At 42.2% G+C, this 26,302-nt stretch overlaps 2 protein-coding genes across 2 annotated transcripts; both read right to left on the bottom strand.

Moving 5' to 3' along the window:
* Positions 1-261: 261 nt before the first annotated feature.
* On the bottom strand, positions 262-8,197 carry LOC104655095 (putative DBH-like monooxygenase protein 2). Its single transcript, XM_010354475.1, is given in 14 exon segments — positions 262-371; positions 374-491; positions 782-896; positions 1,850-1,980; positions 3,428-3,487; positions 3,621-3,717; positions 4,002-4,093; positions 4,444-4,610; positions 4,790-4,892; positions 5,084-5,251; positions 6,087-6,170; positions 6,416-6,577; positions 7,113-7,259; positions 7,910-8,197. Coding segments are annotated over 14 exon segments (1,842 nt in total).
* An 11,420-nt stretch (positions 8,198-19,617) lies between these two features.
* On the bottom strand, positions 19,618-25,038 carry PRSS58 (serine protease 58). The gene is made up of 5 exons (XM_010354476.2): positions 24,999-25,038; positions 22,895-23,033; positions 22,431-22,687; positions 19,869-20,008; positions 19,618-19,767 (listed from the first exon to the last, which is right to left on the bottom strand). Exons 1-5 carry the CDS (start codon positions 25,036-25,038, stop codon positions 19,618-19,620), a joined length of 726 nt encoding a protein of 241 aa, XP_010352778.1.
* Between the last annotated feature and the right edge of the window lie 1,264 nt (positions 25,039-26,302).

Raw genomic sequence — 26,302 nt, 5'->3', positions numbered from 1 at the left:
TCAGCCTTGGAATAAGACTCTGCCAGAAAATATGTGGCCCCACCAGTGATTCTAATGCTTTAGAGGATGATTTGCATAGCTTGTCACAGAAGAATCTTTATGGAATATGTGCCGTGCCCAGGCCTGCAGTGTCAAGACCTGGGTCATGAGAAGGAACACAGATGAGGGATTTGGGGGGCAATGCAGGGAGGAGTTTTTGTGTTTGATGATAAGAGAGGACTGAGGAGAGAGCGGCCTGGGTATGTACATGAAGAGACAGCATCAGACTCCAGTCTGCGGCATGGCCAGGAGCCAGGAGAGTGTGCACTGCACCAGCAGGATGGCCTCCAGGGGGAGATGCCTCAGGGTGGCCCTGTTAGAGCTTGAGAGGGCCTGAAGCCTGCAGGGGTCTTGTCCTGGGCCTCCAGTTTGCCTCCCAAGGACTCTAAGCAGGGTCCCCGGGGAGTAGGGATGATGTCTGGAATCCAGCCTGTTGTGTTTTCCACCGCCTCCTGCAAGAGAGGGAAAAAACAAGCTAAAGGTAAAGGATCTCCCTTTTCTTTCCTGAGATCATCCCCAGTCCTCACAGAGCTCACAGGCTAACCATGAGGCTCTGATCACATCTGCAACCCAGGACAGCAACAACCCACCTTTCTGCTTTCTCAGCACCCTGTTCCCTGACCCAGTGTTCCCACCATTGCCATTCACGTCCCTCATTCTTTCTCTTTTCCTGCTTCTACCCAACACCATCCCCCACCCCCCATCTCTAACTCTACAGGGTGGTCTCTCCTGGGACACTCACATCAATGGTCTTTATTATCACTGTCTGCTGGGCCTCCTTGCAGGCTTTCTCAGCTTTCTTAATGCTCTCTGGGGTCCACTCGACATTGTTCATGGCCATGATTCCCTCCATGGAGCTGCCGTGGGTGGTAGGATCAGGACAGGGAGAACAGACCGTAATTTAGAGTTAACTTAGAGCTTCGGCAAAACATGTACCCTCATTTTTGTTAGAATCAATTCCATGTCAGCAAAAGCCATAACTAATGTCTTACAATACAAAGAGACAATTATAATGAGTTTGACAAGAGAAATATCAGAACTCAGAGAGAAAAGATCAACATTTAGTCCTCATCACAGTTTGGAGGCTGCAAGTCCAAGATCAAGATCCAGGTGCTGGCTGGGCACGGTGGCTCACGCCTGTAATCCCAGCACTTTGGGAGGCCGAACTCAGAGATGAGAGTTCAGAGGGAGAACTCAGAGATGAGAATTTTAAAACATTAAAAAGCAGATCTTCTGACTCTTTAGGAAGTGGTTCTTCCTCTGGAGGGCATGGAGTGAGACAGGTTCCCTGAAGTCACTTTATTGCCTCCTTCTTGGAGGCAATTTTATTGCCCTGAAATTGTATGTGAAATAGATTGCATTTGCACAGATGGACATTTTTTTCATGCAAAAACATTTCATAGTTCTCATAAGAACCTCAGAGGGGATCCTTACCCCAAAGTAATGAAAGGTCATGACTTGAAAGTAAACAGTCTTTGGCTGAGTCAAGTAGTGTATGCGAAAAAAGGCAGACAAAGAATTTGTAAATAAAGGATCTCTCTTCTAGGGTTGAGATTTATCTGTTCCTCTGAATGACCTTGCTGAAATGGGAAAAGAAGTCCCACAAAAATTCCTGTCTTGTGCCAGAGCTTTCAGAGTTAGATACTGATGGGAGCAGGAGCAAGGTGGGCAGGAGCTGGTCAGGCAGCCCCTGAAGGAATCCTGGCTCACCAACTTAGGAGGTAGTGGGTAGGCCTTCTTTTCTTCCTCCCCCAGTCCTCCCCAAGGTCCCTCCCCCACACACGAGGTCTTATATTTCAGGATGACTCACTCTGATGCCTCCTCCCCCAGCTCGTGGGCCACGTAGATAATGTCAGGGTACCCCATGCAGCTGGAGATGTTATTTCAGGGATAGTAGAAGAGGAAGATGAGGCACATCTCATTAATGGTGCTGGGGCCTCCCTGGAGGAAATAGACAAAGACAGAGAGACAGAGATACAAAGGCATGCAGAGAGAGGAGAACAAAGCAAACAGAAAATAGTTGAAGTGGTTATCTTACCAGTGATGCCATTCTCCTTTTCCCTTAAGGTAGAGCCAGCTCACTCCCCTATTTGCTGCTCTGTTTTCATTGGCGGACAATTATTGATATTATTTCCAAAAAACCATTCCATATATCTGCCCGGTGCTCAGCTTCACTGCCACTATCCTGATTTGGGCTAGATCATCTGCCTCTCAACTAGTGTCAGTTACTCATCTGTTCTAATTGCAATCCGACCTCTGTAGAGCTGCCAGACAAGTTGTTTACAATTTAGCTTGCATCCTGCCATTTGCCTATTCTGAAACCTCCAGTGGCTCCCAATAGTCCATTAAACAATAGTCAGTCATCACTAAACCAATTACTTGATTCTATCTAATAAATTCCAACCTATTCATTAATTCAATTTACTTACCTGGCAAATATTTACAGAGTTAGCCCTGCTGTCCTGGAGATATAGGTAAGTCAGGCTCACCCCTGCTTCAAGGACTGTTTCCAAGTTTATCATCCTCATCCTTATTCCATTCCTTCAGATATCTTTTCCCAATTTTTAACTTCCAGCCAAACTTCTTCATGTGCACCCCATGCTTTCCTTATACACAGCTTTCTCCGTTTTTTTCCTTCTCCAGAGTTCCCCTTCTCTATGTGTCTAAAACAGGACTCATTCACCTACGTCACATGTTCAGTTCACTGTAGTAGGATCTCGTGATTCTTTCCTGTGAATTTCCCCAGTGGATTATTCCCATTCTTCTTTCATGGTATATATCACTTACTACCTTATATTATAATCATTTGTAGGGCAGTATTTTTTTCCTCAGTAGCCTGCAACACCTTTTGAACCCCACAAGCACTGAACCACTTCTGATGCACGGGAGATTTTCTTGTGATCATAGAAACAATAGCCAACTTTAATTGATTATCTGCTACAAGTCAGGCAATGATCTAGGTGTTTTGCATGTGTCAACCAACTCTCACAACAATCTTTATGAGGTAGAAAGTAGTATTAATCTTATGCAAATTGGGAAACTGAGATACAAAGAAGTCAAATAACTTGTCTAAAAATGTGCTAAATGATTGTGCTGACATTCAAACCCAAGCAGTGAGGCCCCAGCATCTCTGCTCTTAGTCGCTATCGCATACTATATGTCCATGATCTTGGTGGGCTATTGGCAGAGAATGTGAGAAATCCCTGTTCCTATCTTAGATGCATGGGGTGTGAGAACATGAAAAGCCCTGTGTGGATATGTGATGCCATTGGAGGAAGGAAGGGGCTTCAGTGAAATCACAAGGGTCACTAGATAGTGAAAGCTATGAGTGGGCTCTCCACTGGGGTTATGGTCCATGGTGACCATGGTGGGGAGAGAGGTCACTTACAAATGTCATGAAGTCACGGTCCAGTGTCTGGTAGGGACATTCTACCAGCAATTCATCTCCCTGTTCAGAGTGAAACATGAAGGCTGAGAGTAAGACACAGAGGGACTGGTACAGCTTGAGAACTTTCTTGGCTGGTGGTAATGACGTATGATGCTGCTGCCCCCAACTCTTCCGGCCTCCCTCAGACTCTCACCGGCTTGATCTCCACTCGAGAGGGCAAATCTCGAGTCTCCTGCAGATTGAAGTCGTAGGAATCATCTTTACAGATTGTGCGAAGTTGTGTTCCATTCCTAGAGGAAGAGAAGGTGGGAATTCAGAAAAAAAGAGAAGATGAAATAGAGAGGGGTCTGCCAATAAAGATGTAGCACGTGGGTGGGGTCATTCTGTGAGTAGATTATCCACAAAAATAAACAAAAAACTTCTTCCACAGTCTTATTCCAGTTATTTCTACTCTAAAGATAGTTCTAGCTCTTCCTTATTCTCAACTGGGCATAACCGTATGCTACAGAATAAATCACTATTCTTAAAATTCATTCCCAACTACAGAAGGGAAAGCTTCAAGGTCTTTCCTCACCTGTATTGCACGGCTTGCAGAGCCCGTCCAGCCAAGTGGGTGTGCAGCAGGTAGCCATACACCTGTATGTCAGGCACGGGGGCTCCATTCATCTGTAACAGGGAAGGGGTGCACCTGATTTGTTAAGGACTCTGTTCTTGACCTGCTGCTTGATTTTCCTCCCTTGATATTTGACACCTTCCTCTGATGACTGACATTTGCCAATGTAGTTCTTATTGAACCTTTCTGGCCCTTCTTCCTTCCCCACTCCCCTTGTTCTCAAAACCCCGACTCCTTCCCTTCCTTGCAAAAGTCATGTTAGTGAATTTCCTGAGCACCAGGCTGTAATTATTCTCCAAGTCTGGGGCTCAGGCTGTGTGGGCTTGCGAATCAGACCAGATCTGGGATGGGGGGCAAGGAGAGCGTGTTTCCTCCTCAGGAAGGGTGCGCCTCCCAGCTCCACCTCCTCAAACTTCTCCGTCCTACACAGCCCGTAGGACAGGAAGGACTCAGCGCCCGGGGGGATGAAGTGGATGGGAAACGTGAAGAAGCCCAGCTGGAGGACACCCATGTCATATTTGCGCAGCTGAGAAGTGTAGTACACGCGAATCCCCGAAGAGTCATACACACCTGGTGCAGAGAGGAAAAGTCAATCACAGGAGGCAGGAGACTGGGTCACAATGTGGACAGAAAGAGGCCCAGGAAAGCTGGAGGGGGGCTGTGACCACACGGAGTCAGCACGCATCCCACTACCGAAAGAACGAGCCAGCCCCACCAGCCTCCCTTCCTTAAATCCTCTGGGTGCTCACCAGGCAGGTTGTTAAAATTGCTGTAATGAATCTCCAGTCGGATCCACTGAGGGTCCAGGGGAGTCCCAATAGAGACACCCACGTCATCTGGAAACTGGTAGCTCTGTTGGAAGAAGGGACATTTGGCAGCAAGAAGGGCTGGGAACCAGGTGTAGGGACTCGGGGCTCCTGGCTTTGTTTTCTAATTGTCATCCCAGACTTCCCCTATCCCCTGGTCTTCCACCAGCCCAGTGATCTCATTACCCAACCACATGCACCTGCTTAGCCATGTGTTTCCCCCATCACAGGACTCACAGTGCCCCCGACAGCCCAGCCCACGATGACCTGTGAGCAGAGGGAGAAGGCAGGGTCGGCCCCATAGCAGTCGCTGATGCCTGTGGGGAGAACGCTAGCATTGCCACAGGCATACACCAGGATGTGATGCACCATTGTCTCACTGTGGTAGACCAACTTAGGCTCAAACTGGGCGGAAAAAGGAGAGCAGAGCATGATCAAGACCTTCCACATCAAATCCATATTATCTTCCTTCCTTTTGTCAAATAAAACGATACCCATTTCCCTCTTCTCTCTGTTTGTCTCTCTCCCTTTTTCTCTGTTTTTGTTCCCCCAGCTATTATTTTCCCACCCACTCAGTTTGACTCTTCTCTCAACTCCCTCCTCCTTTAAGACTCTTCTGGAGAGCAGACATATGAAATCTAGCCAGGGACATTCCAAGACTTCTGCCTCCCCTTAGTAACCTCCTCAGTTCACTGTATCTGAACATGTAGCCATGCCTTTTCAAATTATCTGTCTAAAGAAAAAAGTCTCCACACTTGTCACTTATGATTGTGAGATCATACCTTTATTTAATTGATCAAAATTGAAATCACTCAAATATGAAATTGGGTTACCTAGTTTGAGTTCATTCTAGCCAGACTTCACCAACCTCCTGACAGTCCCTGGCCATATCCTCTCCCTGCCTTTACCTCCTCTTGGGCTAAGAAAGCACAATTCTGGGGCCAGGTTGAGGGTCATACTTTGTTCTTTGCGAACAATTATTAATTCGTAACTTTCATCAACATGTCTGTTGCACTGTGGCTTAAATAAAACAGTGCTGGGAGTTACAGTTCTGGGCTCAGGAAATGATGTAGCCACGGCCTCCACCAAGCCCCGCCTGTCCCCCTGTTCTTGCAACTACTTCCCTCTTGCTTCCTCCAAGAAATTTTCCAGACTTCATCATCTGGGGTTGACCACACCCCCTGCTCCGCTCCAGCACCCTTCCCTGCCTTGACAATGTCCCCCATCTGGTCCACCATACCTTGTAAATGTGATGTTTCTTGCTAACAATGGGGAGAGGAAGAAAGGTGCAAGCATACGTGGTGTCATCCTCTGGAATGAGGAACTGTGGAAGGGTGCACAGAAGCTGAGCCAGATGACAGTGAGGCTCCGAAGAAATAGGGTAAGCGCCAGGCCAGGGAAGGGGTTTCACGTTAGGGTCAGACTGGCAGTCCTTAGGGGACAGAGAAGAGTCAGAGTAATCTCCACCCAAGGGATGTACTGAATACTGGGTGCTAGAGGCGGGATCTGGGTTGAGTGGGGAAAGGAGAAGGGAGCTGGAGGCTGCTGGGTGGGACCAAGGCATCTTACATCAGTGATCTCCAAGTCATGAATGATGGTGTCCTCGGGGACATCCAGATGGTCAGGGTGGACGACTTGTAGCAGAAAGATGGACTTGACAAAAGTACGCTCCCGATCCAGCTTCGGAGTGTCATCCAGGCCGTAGGCGGCCAGCACCCTCACAGTGTCACTCTGCGGGGTGCCGTGAACATTGTGGTGCTGCCACCTCCGAGCAGCACTCTGCATATCCCTGCACCCAAGGACCTACACAAGGTACTTGCTCATATCTACGTGGTGGAATGGAAGGAGCTTCACACTAGGAGTGAGAACTGGTCAGGTTCTATTTCTGCCTCTGAGGCTCACTTGCTGGTGATCTTGAGCAAGTCACATTCCCTCTTGCATGCCCTCTCTAAGCCTGTGTCCACATCTGTAAAATGAAAGGACTGAATTAAACTTTTAAATCCTAATGCCCTAAAGGTCAACGAAACTGGTTAGAATTCTTCAAGAGGAGAACCCTGGGGTGGGTGGGCAGGAGGTGAATCAGTGGGAGGCCACCCTGCGGAAGGCTTGTGGATTTCAGCAGGTGGCACAATTGGAATATTACCTGAGAAGGCTGCGAGGAATAGAAGTCCTGGGAATGATGACTAGCTGCCTGACTGGGGGCAACTCCCTCTCCAGAAGGAAAACCTGCTTGTGATTAAATGCTTTTCTCTGCTCGCTATCTTACCATAATATCCAGGTCATGCGGGTCGCAGGAGCGGAAGGGCCTAGAAAAGCACATGGTGGTGTAGACAGCATCTTCTGTCAGCCCCAGCAGCTCAGCATTCTGGCTCCCATCCTCCTTCAGAGTGTCTCCATTTACCAAGTGCTGATCCTTGGGTCCAGTGAAGGTCAAGAAGTAAGAACTAGGAGCTTCAAATTTCATGCTTTGGAGCAGTAGCTGTCCCTTCAGCTCCCCTAGGATACTAGAGTAGCAGAACCCAGGTGTTCTCTATTATGTAGTTTTCTCCTTGGGCAGAGCATGGGCTGAAGAACATGGCAGAGCACCCTTTTATGGATAATGGAGTTTCACCACCTGACCTTGCTTTACTTCTCCCATTTCAAATCTCATCTCCATAAGGTCTAATATTCCTGCATCCCTAATACTTGAAGGCTCACATATTATCTGAAGTGTGCGCGACATTCATTTTCTCTCATGTGGCTCTTCATGTAACTCTTTCTCAAACAGCTTTGAATTTTCCCCAGTGACCTGCATTTAGTGGGCTATCAGCAAGTAAGGGGTGCAAAAGTATCTCACAATTTAATGGTTTCATTCTCTCAGCAGTCTTAGAGACATGCAGTATAGAAGACCTAGATTTCAAACTCTACAGTGGATTATTTCTGGAGGGAAACAACCAGCATTCAGCTGGCATTCTGGGAGTGTGTTTAGATATCCTTGGGGAATGTGGATTGTTTCTGGACAGGAAACCAACCTCAACCCAACAAAGACCCTCATCCTTGGAAGCAAGTCACCCTCAGACTTACCAAGAAATAGACATTGCCATTAGGCAAGACTCCTCCAACAACCAGATCACTTCCCACGTTGGTGTAGCGATTTGTGACACCTAAGCCCACCCAGCCAGCTGTCCGGACCTGGAGCTCAAAACTGATGATTTCAGCCTCAAGATCAAAGTCCCAACGCAGGAAAATGACATTGGAAGGATCTAGGAACCTGGAATAGCGCAGGCGAGACGTGGGGCCAAGGCGATTACTTTGTAAGGGGGCTGCCAGGGCCAAAAGTGGAAAAAGCCTGAAGAGAAGGTCATGAGCCATGGCTCCTGCGACCTGGAGCATCTCCCCTGCAGAGGAACATTGGAGAGCTTCGGAGTTTTATGTCCTACCTGGGCCAGGCACCATGCCATGGGGGAGGGCCAGGCTGGGGCACTTCTGATCTGATTATCCTCTGGGTTCAGAGCCGTGCCCCTTACATAACTCTGGAGCTCAGAGGTGCCCGGAAAGGATACAGGGCAGGTTGCTTTCACTCTGAAGCAGGGGCCTGGCAGAAAATTCTCAGGATTGAGTCATTTAGACTTTCCACCCTGACCCCATGCCAGCGTCCTGCCAGTGGGGACCCTGCAGAATCAAGAAAGTTTAGTTTCTTTTTTCCCCCTCCCTTCTTGCCCCCCTCTTCCATCTTCTATCCTGGGATGTCTTTACAGGACATTCTGCCTCTGGAATATGCCCCTACCCCACTTTTTGTGGGCATTTTCCATTTTGTCTATGTATAGAACTGCAGTACTAGCAGGGATGTGGGACCGCTTGTAAACCTAGTCTTTTAGTTTCCCAGTGCAGTGCAGGAAGGGGGAAAGTTGTTGGCAGGGACTGCGGGGAAGGCTGTGATTTCCATCTGCTGGAGGAGGCTTTGCTACTAATCCCTAGAAGGATACTGAGAGGAGGGATAATCAGCTTCTCAGATGGTTGAGTCTGGGGCAGCTTTGGTTTTCTGCACACTCCTGGGGAGGAGCAGGAAGCGAGGGGAGGTGAGGGGAAGAAGAGGGAGAAGATGAGAAATAAACATGAGTTTGCCTTTGGGATGCTTTGTGCTTTCCCTTCCGGCCATCAATTACCTTTAAGAGAAATTAGTTTAATGGCTCCATGGCAGGCTGAACTTGCCCGATTGAGCACATTAGTATTATGCAAACAATGTAAGCAACACAGAAGGAAGGTTAGAATATTACAACACCAGAATAGAAAAGAACTTTAGAGCCACTTAGTTTTCCAAAAATTCCAATCCAGTTAATTTCTAGATGATGTGAAACGGGAGCTCCAAAGGATAACAAGAGTGGTGCTTGATGCTCCTTGAGTCAATGGCGGGTTATGGTCCCTGACCATAATTTCCTTAGGCCACAGACACCCCACAGATACCAGATCCCTGCCATGCATTTCCACATGGCTTGTCCTGTAGGAGGAATTTAGTGACATTTGTTGGATGCTTCTTAGGGAAGAAATGAAAGCCTGACTCCAACTCCACAGTATTCCCCCCTGGAGACTGACACAGCTGACCTAGAGCTAGAAGTCACCTCCTCTGACTCCCGGTTGCTGGCTCTCCATTTGACAACGGAGAAGACGTGGGCCCTGAGGGCCTCTCCCATACAGACTGGACCTCACATCTCCACAGAGGAATTCAGCTCAGGTGTGGGTGTACGGATGCCAGTGCGATCTGCTTACAGCTTCTCATTGCAGACACAGTCTTTGTGTTAGCTACTGAGCTCCTCAAAGCTGGTAAGGATTCAGCTAAACTTGTTTGCTGCTGCTGTGAGCACTTGAGTAGTAACTGGGGTGGGGTGAGGGAGAAAACAAATGCCCCAAGGGGGCAGTCACAGCCCCTAACTCTACGACTGACAGAGAAGGTAGGGAGCTAGGCAGCCACCTGGAAGCAAGAGGCGTATCTTGGCACAGGACCAGAGCTGAGCCAAGAGGTGAGGAGAGGTCAGAGCCTGGGAGGCACTGACCTTGAGGAGCAATAACACCAGAGAGATAACAGGTGCACGGAGACACTCTGATCCCAATCTCACTTGAGGATTAAGGGAGGGGGCAGCAGGGAGACAGGATAGCCAGTCCTGTAAATTGAGACGGGCCCAGATTCCCTTATCCTGCAATGTGTCCTGCTGGCCAGAGCACCCTCCTCAGCAAAGAGGCAAGGTACTCATGAAAGAGCTGGGAGCAGCAACTGCAGACTCAGGGGGTCTCTTCTCCCGGACCCTTATCTGGCTTCCACCCCAGGAAGCCAGGCCATTGCTACACCTACGTGGGGCTCTCTAGGGAGATGGGGCTGGGGTTGACCCTGCTTCCTTTCTGCATTTATCAAGTGCCTGTGACAGGAAAGACACCGCAGGAGGGACACTGACCTGAGGGCAGTGCAGTCCCAGTTCTTGAAATAGTGAAGTTCAGCTTCTAAACTCCTCTGTGCCTCCTTCTTGCTCTCTGTAAAATGCTGAGGTTGGAGAGATGGTGGATACAGGGCCTTTTAAGTCGAATTTCCCAGATGATTGGTTTCCAAGCTTTCTGAAAAATGAGGCCTCTTGTTAATGTTGAAAAATAGGTGGATCTCATTCTTTTTTATGACTGAACTTAAAAAATGTTAATTGGATTGTTTGTAACTCAAGGGATAAATGCTATTTATTTATTTATTTATTGAGACAAGGTCTCAGCTTGTCACCTAGGCTGGATTGCAGTGGCGTAATCATGGCTCACTGTAGCCTGGACCTCTCAGGTTCAGGCGACCCTCCTGCCTCAGCCTCCCGAGTAGCTGGGATTGTAGGTGGACACCACTATGCCCGGCTAATTTTTGTATTTTTTGTAGAGACAGCGTTTCACCATGTTGCCCAAACTGGTCTCAAACTCCTGGGCTCAAGCGATCCACCTGCCTCTGCCTTTCAAACTGCTGGAATTACAGGCGTGAGCCACCGTACCTGGCCTAGGCTAAATGCTTGATGGGCTTATTTTACATTGCATGCCTGTATCAAAATATCTCATGTACCCCCACACCTACTATGTACCCATAACATTTTTTAAAAATAATTTTAAAAATTAAAAAAATTATGAAAATTTAAGCTTTTTTAAAAAATTATACTTCAAGTTCTAGGGTACATAATCTCGGTGGAGTACTAAGTGAATGGTAATTAAAGACTGAAGTTACTACCACTTGTCATATTTTAATTGAATTTAAAATTTACCATTGCAATCATAGAAGTCAACTCTTACTGAAAGCTTGGTCTGTGCCAAGCTCTATTCTAAAATGTATTGACCCTCCATTTATAGTTTTTGTTACTATTTCCATCCTATGGATGAAGCTGCAGAAGCCCAAGGTCACACTGCTGGGTAGTGGCAGCATTATGAGTTGCTGGGAAAATATAACTAAACCCATTATTGAGTTTCAGTAAAATAATTGAATATTATATACTTACATGAATTAATCAAATATAATTAAATATATTTCATAAGTAATTAAATATTATTAGAAATAATTCAAGGAGAAAAAAATCCCCCATCCCAGAAAACCTCTCTACAAAAGTAGATGATAACAAAAATAGCTTTAAAATCTTTGTTTTTTTTTTTTTTTGAGATAGAGTCTCGCTCTGTCGCCCGGACTGGAGCGCAGTGGTGTGATCTCAACTCACTGCAGTGTTTGCCTCCCAGGTTCAAGCGATTCTCCTGTCTCAGCTTCCGGAGTAGCTGGGATTACAGGTACCCGCCACCACGCATGGTTAATTTTTATACTTTTAATAAAGACAGGGTTTTATCATATTGATCATGCTGGTCTCAAATTCCTGACCTTAAGTGATCCACCCACGTTGGCCTCCCAAAGTGCTGGGATTACAGGCGTGAGCCACTGTGCCTGACCAAAAATCTTTTTTTTTTTTTTTTTTTTTTAACTCATTTTAAGTTCAGGGGTACATATATGTGCAGGCTTGTTATATAGGTAAACTTGTTTCATGGGGGGTAGTTGTACAGATTATTTTGTCACCCAGGTATTAAACTAGTTATTATTGGATAAACATTAAGCCAGAATGTGATGCAAGTTAATGCCAACCTGCAAAGAGATTGTGAAAACAGAAAGAAATGTCCTCTGCTGTACAGCCTAGCAGATACAACCTACTACATACATGTTCTCAAGATAAACAGCATCTACTCCTCAAGTTAAGAGGACTTGACAGGCTAAGGCAGGTGGATCACTTGAGGTCAGGAGTTGGAGGCCAGCCTGGCCAACATGGTGAAACCCTATCTCTACTAAAAATACAACAAAATTAGCTGGGCATGGTGGCATGTGCTTGTAATCCCAGCTACCTGGGAGACTGAGGCAGGACAATTGCTTGAACCAGGGAGACATAGGTTGCAGTGAGCTGAGATGGTGCCACTGCACTTCAACCTGGGTGTCAGAGCAAGTCTCCATCTCAAAATAAATAAATAAATAATAAATAAATAAATGTAAGACCTCAAACTACAAAAATTCTAGAAGAAACCAGGAAATGCCCTTCTTGAAATTGGCCTTGGCAAATAATGTTTTGCTAAGTCCCCCAAAGCAATTACAACAAAAATTAAAATTGACAAGTGAGACCTACTTAAACTAAAGAGGTTCTGCACAGTGAAAGAAACTATCAACAGAATAGACAACCTACAGATTGGAAGAAAACATTCACAAGCTATACATCCAAAAAAAATCAAATATCCAGATTCGATAAGGAATTTAAATAAGTTAAGAAGCAATAAATCAAATAACCCCATTAAAAAATAGGCAAAGGAGATGAATAGACAGTTCTCGAAAGAAAACATACGAGCAGCCGACAAACATGAAAAATGCTCATCATCACTAGTCATCAGAGAAAGGCAAATCAAAACCACAACGCAATAGCATCTCACACAAGTCAGAATGAACATTATTAAAAAGTCAAAAAAGCAACAAATGCTGGTGAAGCTGCAGAGAAAAGGAAATGCTTATACATTGTTGGTAGCAATGTAAACTAGTTCAGCCACTGTGGAGAATAGTTTGGGGATTTCTCAAAGGACTTAAAACAGACCTACTATTCGACCCAGCAATCCCATTTGGGTAATTATATTACCCAAAGGAATATAAATCATTCTACCAAAAAGACACATGCACTCATATGTTCATCTCTATGCTGGCCACAGTAGCAAAGACCTAGGTGCCCATCAATGGCAGACTGGATAAAGAAAATGTGGTATATATACACCATGGAATGCTATGCAGCCATAAAAAAGAATAAAAGCATGTCCTTTGCAGCAACATGGTTGGATCTAGAGGCCATTATCTTAAGCAAATTAACGCAAGAGTAGAAAATAAAATATGCATGTTCACTGTTATAAGTGGGAGCTAAACATTGAGCACACATAGACATAAACTTGGGAACAATGGACATTGTGGACTACTAGAGAGGGAGGGAGGAAAGCGGATGTGGGTTGAAAAACTCCCTATCTAGTACTATGCTCACTACCTGGGTGCAATATTCCCACGTAACAAACCAACACATGTAGTTGAGATTTTAAAAAAGTATTAAAGTATAGTTTTTCAATAAGTATTTAAGTGACTTCTCTCTGCTGAATTTACTAACTTTAAAATCTGAGAAAATGTCATTGCCACACCACCAAATAAAATTATTTCGAATTTACCTTGTGAAAAATTACAACTTCTAAGAAAAAAATTTGAATTTTTACTATTTGTATGAACAAAATACATTACATGCTTGCCAATAGTTATCATCTAGCAGTACTCAGATAGATTAACTATTTAACTGGGTGTCTACAACAGAAACTGTCACTAAAGAGTCCAATTACAGCAAATTCTCAACTACCCTTATAAATGAATTAAATTACAGTCTGTGAAAGGAATGAAGATCTTACTAGACCACTGTTGTTGGTTTAGTTACCCAATTTGAGGTTAAATTTATTTCTTTAAAATTTGAAAATGGTAGAAAATAAGAAACTATGGGCAAGAGATAAAAATTAAGTTTCTAAGACAATGTTGCTGATTTGCAAAGAGATTCACCAAACTATAAGTAAATAAAAGATAATTACTTCTTTTTAATTATCTACTAATTCACAGCTAATTCCTAATGCTCTTTCTACATACATATATATGCCAATATATATGTATGTGTATAATACAAGCATATAAAACAATTATTTCACAAAAGTCAGCTAGTAAAATGGCCTAATTTTTGAAATCTGAATTTATACAACAATTAAAGTAGATATGACTTTATATCATAGAAAGGATTTTTTTAACCTTGTGAACAGTATTCACCAAGAGTTTCCTTTACCTTACACATGCTAGGTATAAAAATGTATGATTTAATATTTACAAAACTTTTCAGAAAATGTACTATTTATTTGCCACTTGTAAATAACATTTAATTATCCTTCACAATAGTCCTGTGAAGCATAGTTATGAATTATGCATAAATATAATTAGATAAGGGCCTATGTAATGAGAAGTCCAACTACCAATAAATGTACTTGTCAACCTGACTATAATACCCTATCTCTATTTTTCACTTATGCCTGTCTATTACCTATTAAAGAATCTGTCTATTAGAAGCTATCCTTTTAATATTCCCCCCAAAAAATGTATTGTTGAAACAGAAAAGCAGCCATTTAATATGGGAAAATGCCCATCCATTCAAAACTTCGATAATGAGAAATGATTTTGTTAGCATTGTGCCATTTTCTTACATTTAGCAAGGAAAAAGAAAACTATTCAAATAAGAATAAAGCCTACAAATGAATGCATTCCTCTTCTCCACACACAAAAAAATATTGTGGAATTCTAAGACTGGTAAGTGAATATGGCCACTTAAGAGAGCTGTTTATTCTCCCTTGTCTCTGTCACCCTCTCAATTAACCGATAAATGGATACGATACTTATTCAACTTTTAGATGTTTACTAGATACAGTGTGACTTTCAAGAAATATGTGGCGTATTTCCTCTTCACTTCCTCCAGATTTTACTGCTTTTCTTTCCTTTATTATTTCTTCATTTAAAACATTCTCAGAGAACAAAAAGCATGAGCTCAAAAATTCACTTGGCGTTCTGAAGGCAGAGAGAGGAGAATATTCCTTTATCATTCAGATTTATGCAACCAAGCAGAAACATAGCCTGAATTTGTGGCCTATATCCCATTATTTCAGGGCTTCTGAGGAGAACAGAAATGGAGCTAATGGAGAGGTAGGGGCTTAGACACAGGTGAGCCTGAGGAAGCGTTCATAATGGGCTAATATGTATTAGGGCTTCAGGGTCGGTGGGAGGCCCTTGAGCTTAGGCACACATCCAGCGTTCCCTGTTGGGAGCTAATATTAAGGAGTCCATAAACAGATAAATGGCGTTTGGTGGACTTAACAAATCCTGACATGAATTAGCAGTTAGCTAATCTGAGGAGGAAGTACAGAATACTAGAAAACTCTACACAATTACTTGTATAATTAGTCGCATAGGGGTATGGCAACTTTAACACTGTTTTGCTAATTTTGGGGTTTTATTCCTTTTCTGCAATAGGTGTTTATTAATTCTGAAATCAGGGGGAAATACTTCAATAGCAAAGCATCTTTATGTAGAAGTTGGTTACTAAAATGTTGTTAAACTGTACTTGTCTTATGGTTATTATATTTATAGACCTCTATCCAAAGAAGTACAATACTATTGTTTAAAAAGATCTTCTCTATATTTTATATTTAAGGGCTTCTCTTTCAGTCAGGCTGGGTAAGGCACAGATGCCTCAAACTTGAGAAGGAGTAACATATATAGGCAAATTCAGTTAGAATCTTTGGCTCTCTGACTTATGAGTTATCAATTATTTTGTGGACATGAAAATAGTTCCCACTCTGATTGAAGAAAGATAAACACAGGTGCTATGTTTGAATGTTTGTGTCCCCCCTGACATTTACATTGAAATTTAATCCAATATTAAGAGGTGGAGCCTTCAGGAGGTGATTAGACCATGTGGGGTCTACCCTCCTGGGAGGATTAGAGCCTCATATAAAGGCTCTTGGGAACTAGCTAGTCCCTTGTTTGCCTTCTGCCTGCTACCATGTGAGGATGCAGCCAAAAGACCTTCACCAGACATTGAATGCTGCTGGCATCTTCATTTTGGACTTTACAGTCTTCAGAACCGTAGGAAATAATTTTCTTTTGTTTATGAATTACCCAGTCTCAGCTATTTTGTTGTAGCAGCACAAATAAGACAAAGACAAGTGTGAAAAAAAATGGTGATCTAGATTACCAATCATTCCTTGTCAAAGACATAAGTGAAATTACAATTTATTGAGCGCCTACTGTGTGCTAAGTACTATGCTACATGGCTTACATAAGTCATTTTATTTATTCCCAACAATCCAGAGAAATATTATTGATCTCATTTTAGAGATAAAGAAAGTGGAACCAGAAAGGTTTGATTACTTAATTATTGGCTTAAGGACACATAGCTAGTAGCTGTTGAAGTTGGAATCATTGATTGATCCCAAATCCGTGCTCTTTGTACTACACTACAGTGGACAGTTGGATTCTATTCCAACTGTTACAGTCAGTGACTTCAAATCAAAGCTTTTTTCTACCCTGATTTCCTATTTCACAAAACCAGTTTTATGATTTATAAAATCTATCTGTTCCTGGAGTGAATACACAAAGAGGAGAGTTGCAAATTCTAAGAAGTCTTGAAAGTCTCATCAGTGCAATAACTAGTGTTCATCTCTGTGCACAAAAATAGGCTCTACCTTGTTTTTGTCAGATCTTATCCTATCAATAGGCATTTATCTTTAAAGATCATAGCTTTTCAAAGTTGATAGAGGTATTTATAGAGGATCTTTCTTACTAAATACCACATGAAAGGCAAATAAAATCTTGAGACCCTAAATTCACTATGCCAAAAGGAACAGTTAAGCTTCAGAACTGAGTCGTGCAAAACCATCTCCCATTTTGTTCTTAAATAGTAGCTGTGAAGATAGGATGCCATGCATCTTCCCAGGGAGCCCACCTCACAATTTTCTCACAAGAAAATTCCTTGTGGGCCGCAAGATCTTTATCCTAAAAGAGAGTTCTGTTGAATTCCACCCTGACGATGTAAATCAGCAGCTTATTGTTACAGGTATGGATAAAGACTGAACTAAGAGTCATTCCCCCCTCACCTGAGACAAATGCATATCTGATTGTGTCCTCTATTCTATGTTTATCTTATGTAAAAATGCAGATTCACCGAGTGGAGAGGAATGCGTAGTTGACCATTCCTCTACCCCTCTTTTCAGATGCAAAATGTGAATATAGTGAATGCTCATCTAGGCCTCAAAAGAACGCACCCACTTGCCTTATTGATCTACCATCCCCCTTTTGCTTTCCTCTTTCCCCTTCTTTCCCCTTTAATTATTGAAGTACCAAACCCTCTTTGGAAAAAGTATGGGCCACTGATCCTACTGTGGCTTGTGTCTCTTTTTTCCTGGGTATGTTCTCAATGGCAGCAAAATAAACCTCTAAATTGATGGAAACGTGCCTCAGTCATTGTTCTTTGGTTTTACAAGAACAACTTTCTCTCCAAATCCTAACATATTGTTAGAGTTTGAGGAGGTTAAAAAATGACACTCTTATTGGTACAATAATTGATAGAAAGAAATTATTTAGGCAGGTAGTGAGGGCAAGAAAGTCCTTGGCAGAGCTTCCCTTCTAACAAAAAGCAGCCAAAGAAATGATTTTTTTTCTTTTTTTCTTTTTCTTTTCTTTTCTTTCTTTTTTTCTTTTTCTTTCTTTCTTTTTTTTTTTTTTTTTTGAGACAGAGTCTCACTGTTGCCCAGGCTGGAGTGCAGTGGTGTGATCTTGGTTCGTTGCAACCTCCACCTCCTGGGTTCCAACAATTCTCCTGCCTCAGTCTCCCAAGTAGCTGGGACTATTGGCACATGCCACCACTCCTGGCTAGTTTTTTTGTATTTTTAGTAGAGATGGAGTTTCACCATGTTAGCCAGGATGGTCCTAATCTCCTGACCTCGTGATTTGCCTGCCTCAGCCTCCCAAAGTGCTGGGATTACAGGCATGAGCCACCGCACCTGGCCTCATTTTTTCTTTTTTTTTTCCCTAACAAAGAGCATACAGAAATATTAAGCTGGAAACTTGCATGGGGGGATGCCTGCAGCTACACCAAAAGAAAAGGTGTACCTGGGGGCCAGGCATGTCCACCATGGAAGCTCCATCTTCCCTTTTTTGTTAGCACATGTACAGTAAGAAAGAAATGGGCAGCATGGTGCAGCTCAGGCCAGAGAGAGTAGCTACTTGTCCTCACTCAAAATAACATATTCTGAATTTAGATTTTCTTTCACCTGTCACCGTTACTGTCCTAGCATCACATTCCTTGGATTCTCTGAATGCCTTATTGCATTCCACACAAAAATGATGTGTTCTCCAACCAAGGAGGTCACCTCACAGTGCTAGTGGAGTCTTATGGATAGTGGTAATGCTCAAGGAATCCAGTGACCTTGCCAGTGTTTCACCATCTAGGATCAGCTGGTCTTATACAATATCACTATGATCTATTGAAATCTTAGGACCAGCTCAAGTTGGGAGACATCTTTAGAGGCTCAGGTGCTCCTCTGAAAAATGGCCTCCAAACCATTTTTCTCCCAGACTAAAATTTCACTTAATAAAATACGTGAAGATGAAGCTCTCACAGTTGCACTTAATAATTCACACTCAAAATTTAGCTTCTCAACCCTGCAAACTAGGCATTACTGATTTAGGGGTTTTAGAGCCCTGGAGAGATCAAGTCTTCCTACTGCAACTTCTGCTTCCTGCGGGGGTTCTCTTCTTCCCTAGCTGGGCTGAAAGACTCCGGTAGTCCACTTGTAGCAGCCACAGGCTGAACTCTCTAAAATCTGTTCTTGTTTTTGTTTTTTTAAATACTCAGTCAACTGGCCAGAAAAACACCCCCCCCACCTCCACGTAAAACTATCAATTAAAACTCTCAGGAGGTAACAGACTGCAGGGTGAAGTGAAAAGAGAAGGAAGGAAGGGAGGAAAATACTCTAGAGTGAGAAAGTGGAGTTCCTGGGCAACTAGCTTTATATAAAAGGCAAGTATGTACTAGAAAAATCTGTCATTGATTTCCCATTTATCTGCTGTGCCATAAACCTCAGTCAACTCTTATAGTAACTCTTCATGTCTCCAGCAAACACCCAGAATCCTGCAAAATGAATGACCAGAATCCATCTACGGCATTGAGAGCTGTAAGGGCAAGGAGAAGTTAGTGTAACACCTCCCTCTCACCTTTTCCCTCCCCTACACTTCTATTTAGATTACTCTTTATTAGACTTTCTTTTTGCAATCAGCATAGTAATGTGCCAAAATCACACATCGTCTCATGGCTGTGGGGTGGTCTTTATTTTATGTCAGTTACCAATTCGTTACAGAGAACATAATTCCCACTTCATAAACTTCAGTTATCTAAGGAATTTTGGGTTTTCCATTCTTATCTAGAAGGCAAGAAGGGTTGTTATGAATAATCACAGTGAAGATATGTACAAGTAAAACTGCTCAAGCACCCATTCTGTTTAGCAGAAGTGAGACAGGTATGCAGTGAAGTGAGACAGGTAGCAGAAGTGAGACAAGTGAGACAGGGGCAATGTAAGGAATTAATTTATATTCAATTCTAAAGCTGAACGATGGGGACAAGCCGTGTCACATGGTCCACAACTGCCGCAGGAGCTCAGTTATTTTGGATTACATTTTCAATCCAGGGTATATAGTAAAAAATTTTGGCATAGATGCCAACATCGGCTCTCAAAACACATCCATCCGCAAAAGACAGGATTCCTTGAAGTATCCCGTTGCAGATTGCCGGGGCAGCAGAAACTTCCTGCCAGGAAAACAATGATGACAGCAACAGAAAAGCAGGTTATCTTTCTGGCAAGACAGAAGGAAGAAAATGGGAGAATTAAAGCATGGAGAGTATTTTACCTTGCAGGGCTGCCTCCTTCCTGGCACGATGCCCACACACAGCATATTTTCCTTGATGTTGTAGGTTTGATAGGCATCGCGGCACTGAGGCTTGGAGATTACAGAGATGTTCACAGTTTGCAGTGAATCAGGCTCCTTGTCTAAAGAAAAGACAGAAGTCAAACTTCCTTAAGAGTTCTCTTAGGTATTAAACCTTCTTTTAAAAAACTTTTCTTCTCCTACCATCAGAAATTAAAAGAGATCAAACATTCAGAGAAATCAGAACTGTGGCAGTTAGGACAACGAAGGTACAGGAGATGATCAGATTAACAATTTCTTATGATGCAAATGTCTGACCTTATAAAAGCGATCAAATTCTTGGAAGTTGTATGTAAATATGAGACACTCCTGCAATGAAATGAAACACTTTGTTTTAAACTTTTTTGGGCACAGTGGCTCACGCCTGTAATCCCAGCACTTTGGGAGGCCGAGACAGGCAGATCACCTGAGGTCAGGAGTTTGAGACCAGCTTGGCCAACATGGTAAAACCCTTTCTCTACTAAAAGTAGAAAAATTAGCTGGGTGTGGTGCCGAGGGCCTGTAATCCCAGCTACTTGGGAGGCAGGAGAATCACTGGAATTTGAGAGGTGGAGGTTGCTGTGAGCTGAGACCCTGCCATTGCACTCCAGCCTGGGTGACAAGAGTGAGACTCCATCTCAAAAAAAAAAAAAAAAAAAAAAAACTTTTCTCGAAATTTAAACATTCAAAGAGTTTCCTTTGACATGTAATTTTTAGAGTTTGGAGGAATTTACAGATACCTGGCCTACTTTCTCATTTGTCAGGTCAAAACAAAACCAAGTATCTGCACAAAAAAGTCACTGAAAAAACAGTTTTCTTAAACATATAAAGCTAGTATGTGGTAAAGCTAGGATTTAAAACTGGGTTTCCTGGTTCCTAATTAAAGTTCTTTTCTTTGTGTCAATGGTCCACAAATACTGTGAACTGTGCACACTTTTAACAAAATTTGTCCAATCTGAAACAAAATGAGAAAAACAACAAAGTAGTATGAACACATGTGGCACATGTTCTTTCCACGGATGTTTCTTTGGGAAGAAGTGCTGAATTTTAAGATTTTTTTTTAATAATGGAGGAGTATGTTTAATGTTTTTATTTGAAAATAATGTATTAGTTCTTGAAAAGAAAATGTTTGAGATCCTTCACTTTATTTTCCAAGCAATAATTTCATGGCTAACCATTTCTTTTGGGAATACTTCCGTAGGAAATTCTTACTTAACTACTTCATGAGCCAGATAAAAATAAGATGCATTTTTTTTGAAGTTATATCTCATTTTGACCCACGTGCCATAACCCAGATGCATCAAACATACTGCTCACCAGAAGGACATTTGGCTCTTTCCAAAAATCAAATTGACTCTCAGAGGACAAATAATTTCTACTTCTTAATATATTCAAGAAAATGTGCTCCAAATCTGAAGGTATTTACTAAGGAGTAGATTTAAAAGGCTTGAATCATGGCAACAATGATAGAATAAGTGTATATCTGCCCATTGGCTTCTATAAAAAGAAAGTAGTGATGGATAGATGAATGTAACCTGACAGGTTTGTTTCAAATAAATCTCCTTTTCATACTGTAGTATCTAGTGTATGATGTGTATTATACATACTCAAACTTATGAGTAAAGTTGCATTAATAATTATTCGTGAGGGATTATATCATTGTTCTATTTTGCTAATAGGTAATCAACTCCCCTTCACCACTACTCTCAACTCTCATAATTAACAACTGTAGGCAGTTAATTAGGGTTTGCATAAAAATTTGGAGATGGGGTGATGGGCAGATGGGGATGCAACTTAGAAAACAGAAAGCTGCCTTGAGTTGTGGGAGTTTTTTATGGAATATGAAATATGAGGCATAGAAGAAAGTTTAGATAGAATATCTAGTTCAAGAGTTTCAATTTATGTATAGAAGACTTCTAGTTGATAAAAATAATGGGAACCCTTTGTCAGTTTTCTGAAGAAATGAGTGAATGCTTAGAATGTTACCAATTAAAAATGTTTATTTCAGAAGTTCTTCTTAAAATTTTAACTGTGTATCTTTATTACAATCTTTCATAAGGAAGTTCTATCTCATTTAGTAAAATATGATGCATTTATTTTACATTTAATACATTGATGTTTATTTCAAGTTGCTTTATTGCCTGAAATGGTTTGAAAATACACAACGTAGTAGTCTGCTTTATTTTAGAGTTAAGGAAATTGAGGCTCCAAGGTAAAATGATCTGCTGTCACATGGAAAATTAGGATTAGAATACAAATGTTTTCTTTCCACTAAAACCACTTCTATCATATATGAAAGAAAAAATGATAGAAAGATACAGTGAGTGAGTAAAAACCCAAAAACCTTGAAGCACTCCTTCGGTGAGGTACAGAGAAAAGGAAAGGGGGGAAAGAGGATGAATAAAGAGGTTAGAAGAAAGCTTCACTAGGCAGAATTGAAGAAGCCAAGAGTTGCGAAGGTGTAGAAGCATGTCTAATTCTGAGAGAACATTGTCTTGAACTCACAGATATCACACACGTTGTAGCTCCAGGTGGAGACAGAGCACATGGTATTCTCAGAGATAGTTTGGTAGGGCAGGTTGGCTAGTTTCACATAGTCGTTGAGTTCAGCCTCTGTTTTCAGCTTGATGAGCATGATGTCATGATCAATAGACGTGATTGAGAAGCGTGGGTGATGAATCATCTTCTCATAGCCAATCACTTGCAGATGGTTTTCACTGGAGTCTGCTGGGATTGTAACCCCCAGTATCACCCGAAGCTTTCTGGAACAATATAGACATTTATGAGTGGACTTAACAGAGATGGCTTCTCCATCTTTATGAGCCTATATTATTATATTATTCCTCCCTACAGACCTTCTTCTGTACCCTCCTATGTCTCCCAAAGGCCTTTCTAATCCCATTTAATCTCAGTCTGTGCCCAACCTGAGAACCCAAAGAATGGAGTACCTTTGAAGGCTTATCACTCACGGTAAATTGCAGTGTGCAGCTGTGATCACCCAAAGTGGGTGGATCAGGACTCCAGCGCAGGGCAAGTAGTCAGATTTCAAGTAGACCAAGTAGGGAGGAGTGGGACTGACTGTGTAATCTGGATTAAAGGCCAAAGCAACTAGAAAGAGAAGCATAGAAAAGAAATTCCAAGATTTCTCAGTCATCACTAGAAGAACTTCAGGAAAGTCATTTAATAGGCTCCAAGTTCCCCTACCCTTTTCTGTAAACTAAATCTGTAAAATGACTTACTTTGTTCTAAAACATGAAGAAAATGATAAATGGTAGAAACATATCTCTTTTGAAAAACAAAAAGTGTTTGGCTTTTTCGTTGTCAATAAAGTCTTTCAAATTAAATGTTAAACTTTCTTAAATACCTTCCACAATTTAGTGGGTTGTATGCTAAGTCAACGCATTTTTTTTTTTTACTATTTTTAGCAATTTTAGAATGCTTTAATAAGTCTTATCTCTTTTTCCAACAACAACTCAAGACAGAATTATATAAGTATCATGACAAGAACAGACCAAATGCTAAGAGTCTAAGGAGGGGAAAGATAAGTTATTGTTTTAACAAATATACATTGAGCACCTAATATATGTCAAGCTCTGTTTTAGGAGCTTGGGCTAAATAGTGAACAAAGTAGATATTCCTGCTCTCATTTACTACGATTAATGAATATATTCAGTAATAATAAACACAACACACAAATAAATTATGTAGGATATTAAATGGTGATTAGTGCTCTGGAAAAACATGCAAGTAAACTATATATGATGTTAAATGTTGATTAGTGCTATGGAAATAAAAGTAGGACAGGGAAAGAGAGAAAGGTATTACCAATTGTGTGTTGGGGGAGAAGGAAGGGTATAAGGCGGTATTTGTTTATTGTTTGTTTGAGACAGGATCTCACTCTGTTGCCCAGATTGGAATGCAGTGGCAAGATCAGGCTCACTGCAGTCTCAACTTCCTGGGCTCAAGCAATCCTCCTGAGTAGCTTGGACTACAGGTGTGTGCCACTACATCTGGCTAATTTTTAAATTTTTGAATTTTTTTTATAGAGATGGAGTCTTGCTATGTTGCCCAGGCTGGTCTCAAACTCTTGGGCTCAAGTGATCCTCCCATCTCAGCTTCCCAAAATGCTGGGATTATAGGCGTGAGCCACCACATCCAGCCTCAGGTAGTATTAAACCAGTCATCAGAGTAGAACTTCATGGGCAATGTTGAACAATAACATGAAGATGGGGGAAGTTGCATAGTCAAATATCTGGGTGAAGGGACTCCAGGCAGAGGAAACAGCTGCAACATGGGTCCTGAGGCTTATGTCAGTTATGTCACAGAGGCCATGGCTGCTGACCCAGAGTGAATGAAGGGGAGCAGAGCAGGAAAGGGGCTCAAAGGTGAATGGAGGGTTTTGTAGACCATTGTAAGAACTCGGCCTTGTTTTCTGAGTACAAATGGAGCCACTCAAGGATTTGTGCAAAGAAGTGATGACAGTCTCCTCATGGAGAACCTGTAGAGTGCAGAAGTATAGAGGTAGAGGGATCTGTTAGGAGAATAAGTTGCTAATCCAGGCAAGAGGTGGTGGCTTGGATTATTGTGAGCAGCGGAGACGGCGAGATGTGATTGGATTTAGGATACATTTAGAAGATAAAGCCAATAACGTTTTTCAAAGAGATCAAATGTGGGGTATGAGAGAAAGAGAAGATTTATGAATAAACCTGGGTTTATGCCTGAGTAACAGGAACTGTACCAGGAGATATCTGACTTTTCAATGTTCTGCTGTGCCCTCTGTGATGCAGAACATCAATTCTGTTGCAGGCAGGTCCAGAGTCAGCTCTTAGGAGTGGGTCTGGTATTTGAGTGACAATGTCCACACCTCCCCCAAAAGTACACAAGCAATCCTCCTGCGGCAGGCAGGCAGGCACTATCACAGGAGGATACTTGATGGGAATGGGGCAGTGGGGAGGGACAGAGCACCATTCTACACTTGAGTTCTGGAATGACACCTCTCGCCATTACCCATCGTTCATGCTTTTCCCAGGATTTCTCTTTGGTGAGTAAAGAGACAAATATGCACACACTCACCAGTCAGATTCAAGAGAGCCCAAAGGACGATGAACTTCATGTTGATGTTGAAAGCCCAGTTTAGCTGCAGTCTCTGGAAAACATGGAAGAGAGAGAAAACGACTAAATAAAATAAAGCAAGTTCCTGAATTGGAAAAATATATCATCTGAATTATTTTAGTAGCAAGATTCAGTTTTAGAAATGGTGTCCATTACTCAGAGGAGGGCGTAGTGTAGTACGTCAGAGAGATAAGAATAGAATCAAGTGACTGGTCCCCAATACGGTTGAAATGATTCTGGAATTCAGAGTTCTGCACTCCGTCTTCAGGGAAGAAAGTATTAAAGCTAAGATAAGTTGAAGTTCATGATGTCTCTATAGCCACCTCCTGTCTGGTCTCCTTTTTGCCAGCCTTGGCAGGCAGGTGCCCCTCTAAACTATGTGTGGGCTGCTGCCCCTCCTGTTTGTGTGATGCTATCCCCCACTATGAGATGGTATTTTTCTCCAGTGGACATAACGTAGCCCTGTGGAGCTGACATTGCTTCCTCTGCCTGACATTAAACTCCTCTTCAAAATACATTAACTTTTCCTTCATGTCACTGTTTATCCATTTATTCTGTGAACCAACCTGCAAATTATTTATCTTATGTATCTAATTTGTGCTAGGATCTGTGCTTGCTGTTGGGGTTGCCTCAGTTTAAGGACTTCTTCCTTACCTTCCAAGGGCTTACAGACTAGTGGGAAAGATACTTAAGCTGATGGTTATGAAACAAAGTATTCAGGGCTAAAAATTGAGATATGCCACAGACTAGATATAAATATTTGCAATACACATATCTGCTAAATAATTCATGTATAAGCAAATATTAAAATTCAACATTAAGAAAACAACACAACCTAAAAGTGGGCCAAAGATCCTTACCAAATGTTTTAGTCTGCTTGGACTACCATAAAAAAATACCACAGTCTAGGTGTCTGGCACGACAGATAACTTACTTTCTTATAGTTCTGGAGGTCAGAAGTCCATGATCAAGGTGCTGTCAAATTCAGTTTCTAGTGAGGCCTCTCTCCCTGGCTTGTGGATGATCACCTTTTTATCGTGTCCTCACATGGCCTTTCCTCTGTGCACACAGAGAGAAAGAGGGAAAGAAAGCTCTCTGGTGACTCTTTTTATAAGGACACAAATCCTATTGGATCAGGGTCCCAACCTTCTAACCTAATTTAGCCTTAATTAGTTCCTTTTAGGCCCTATCTTCAATACAGTTGCATTAAGGTTTAGGGCTTCAAACAGATATATTTTGCAGTGATGGAGAAGATAACGCCAGAG

The sequence above is a fragment of the Rhinopithecus roxellana genome, chromosome 6 (genome assembly GCF_007565055.1).
Source record: "Rhinopithecus roxellana isolate Shanxi Qingling chromosome 6, ASM756505v1, whole genome shotgun sequence".
Classification (NCBI taxonomy): domain Eukaryota; kingdom Metazoa; phylum Chordata; class Mammalia; order Primates; family Cercopithecidae; genus Rhinopithecus; species Rhinopithecus roxellana.
This window is presented reverse-complemented; position numbering and strand designations above follow the sequence as displayed.

Bases quoted from the DNA above. Each gene is read 5' to 3' on its own strand.
- PRSS58 (XM_010354476.2), bottom strand. From the start codon at position 25,038: ATGAAGTTCATCGTCCTTTGGGCTCTCTTGAATCTGACTG. The intron at 22,688-22,894 runs GTGAGTGATAAG...ATATTGTTCCAG, and splicing joins GCTGCACACTGCAATTTACC to AAAGCTTCGGGTGATACTGG. The intron at 19,768-19,868 runs GTAAAATACTCT...TTTTCCTGGCAG, and splicing joins GAAGGAGGCAGCCCTGCAAG to GAAGTTTCTGCTGCCCCGGC.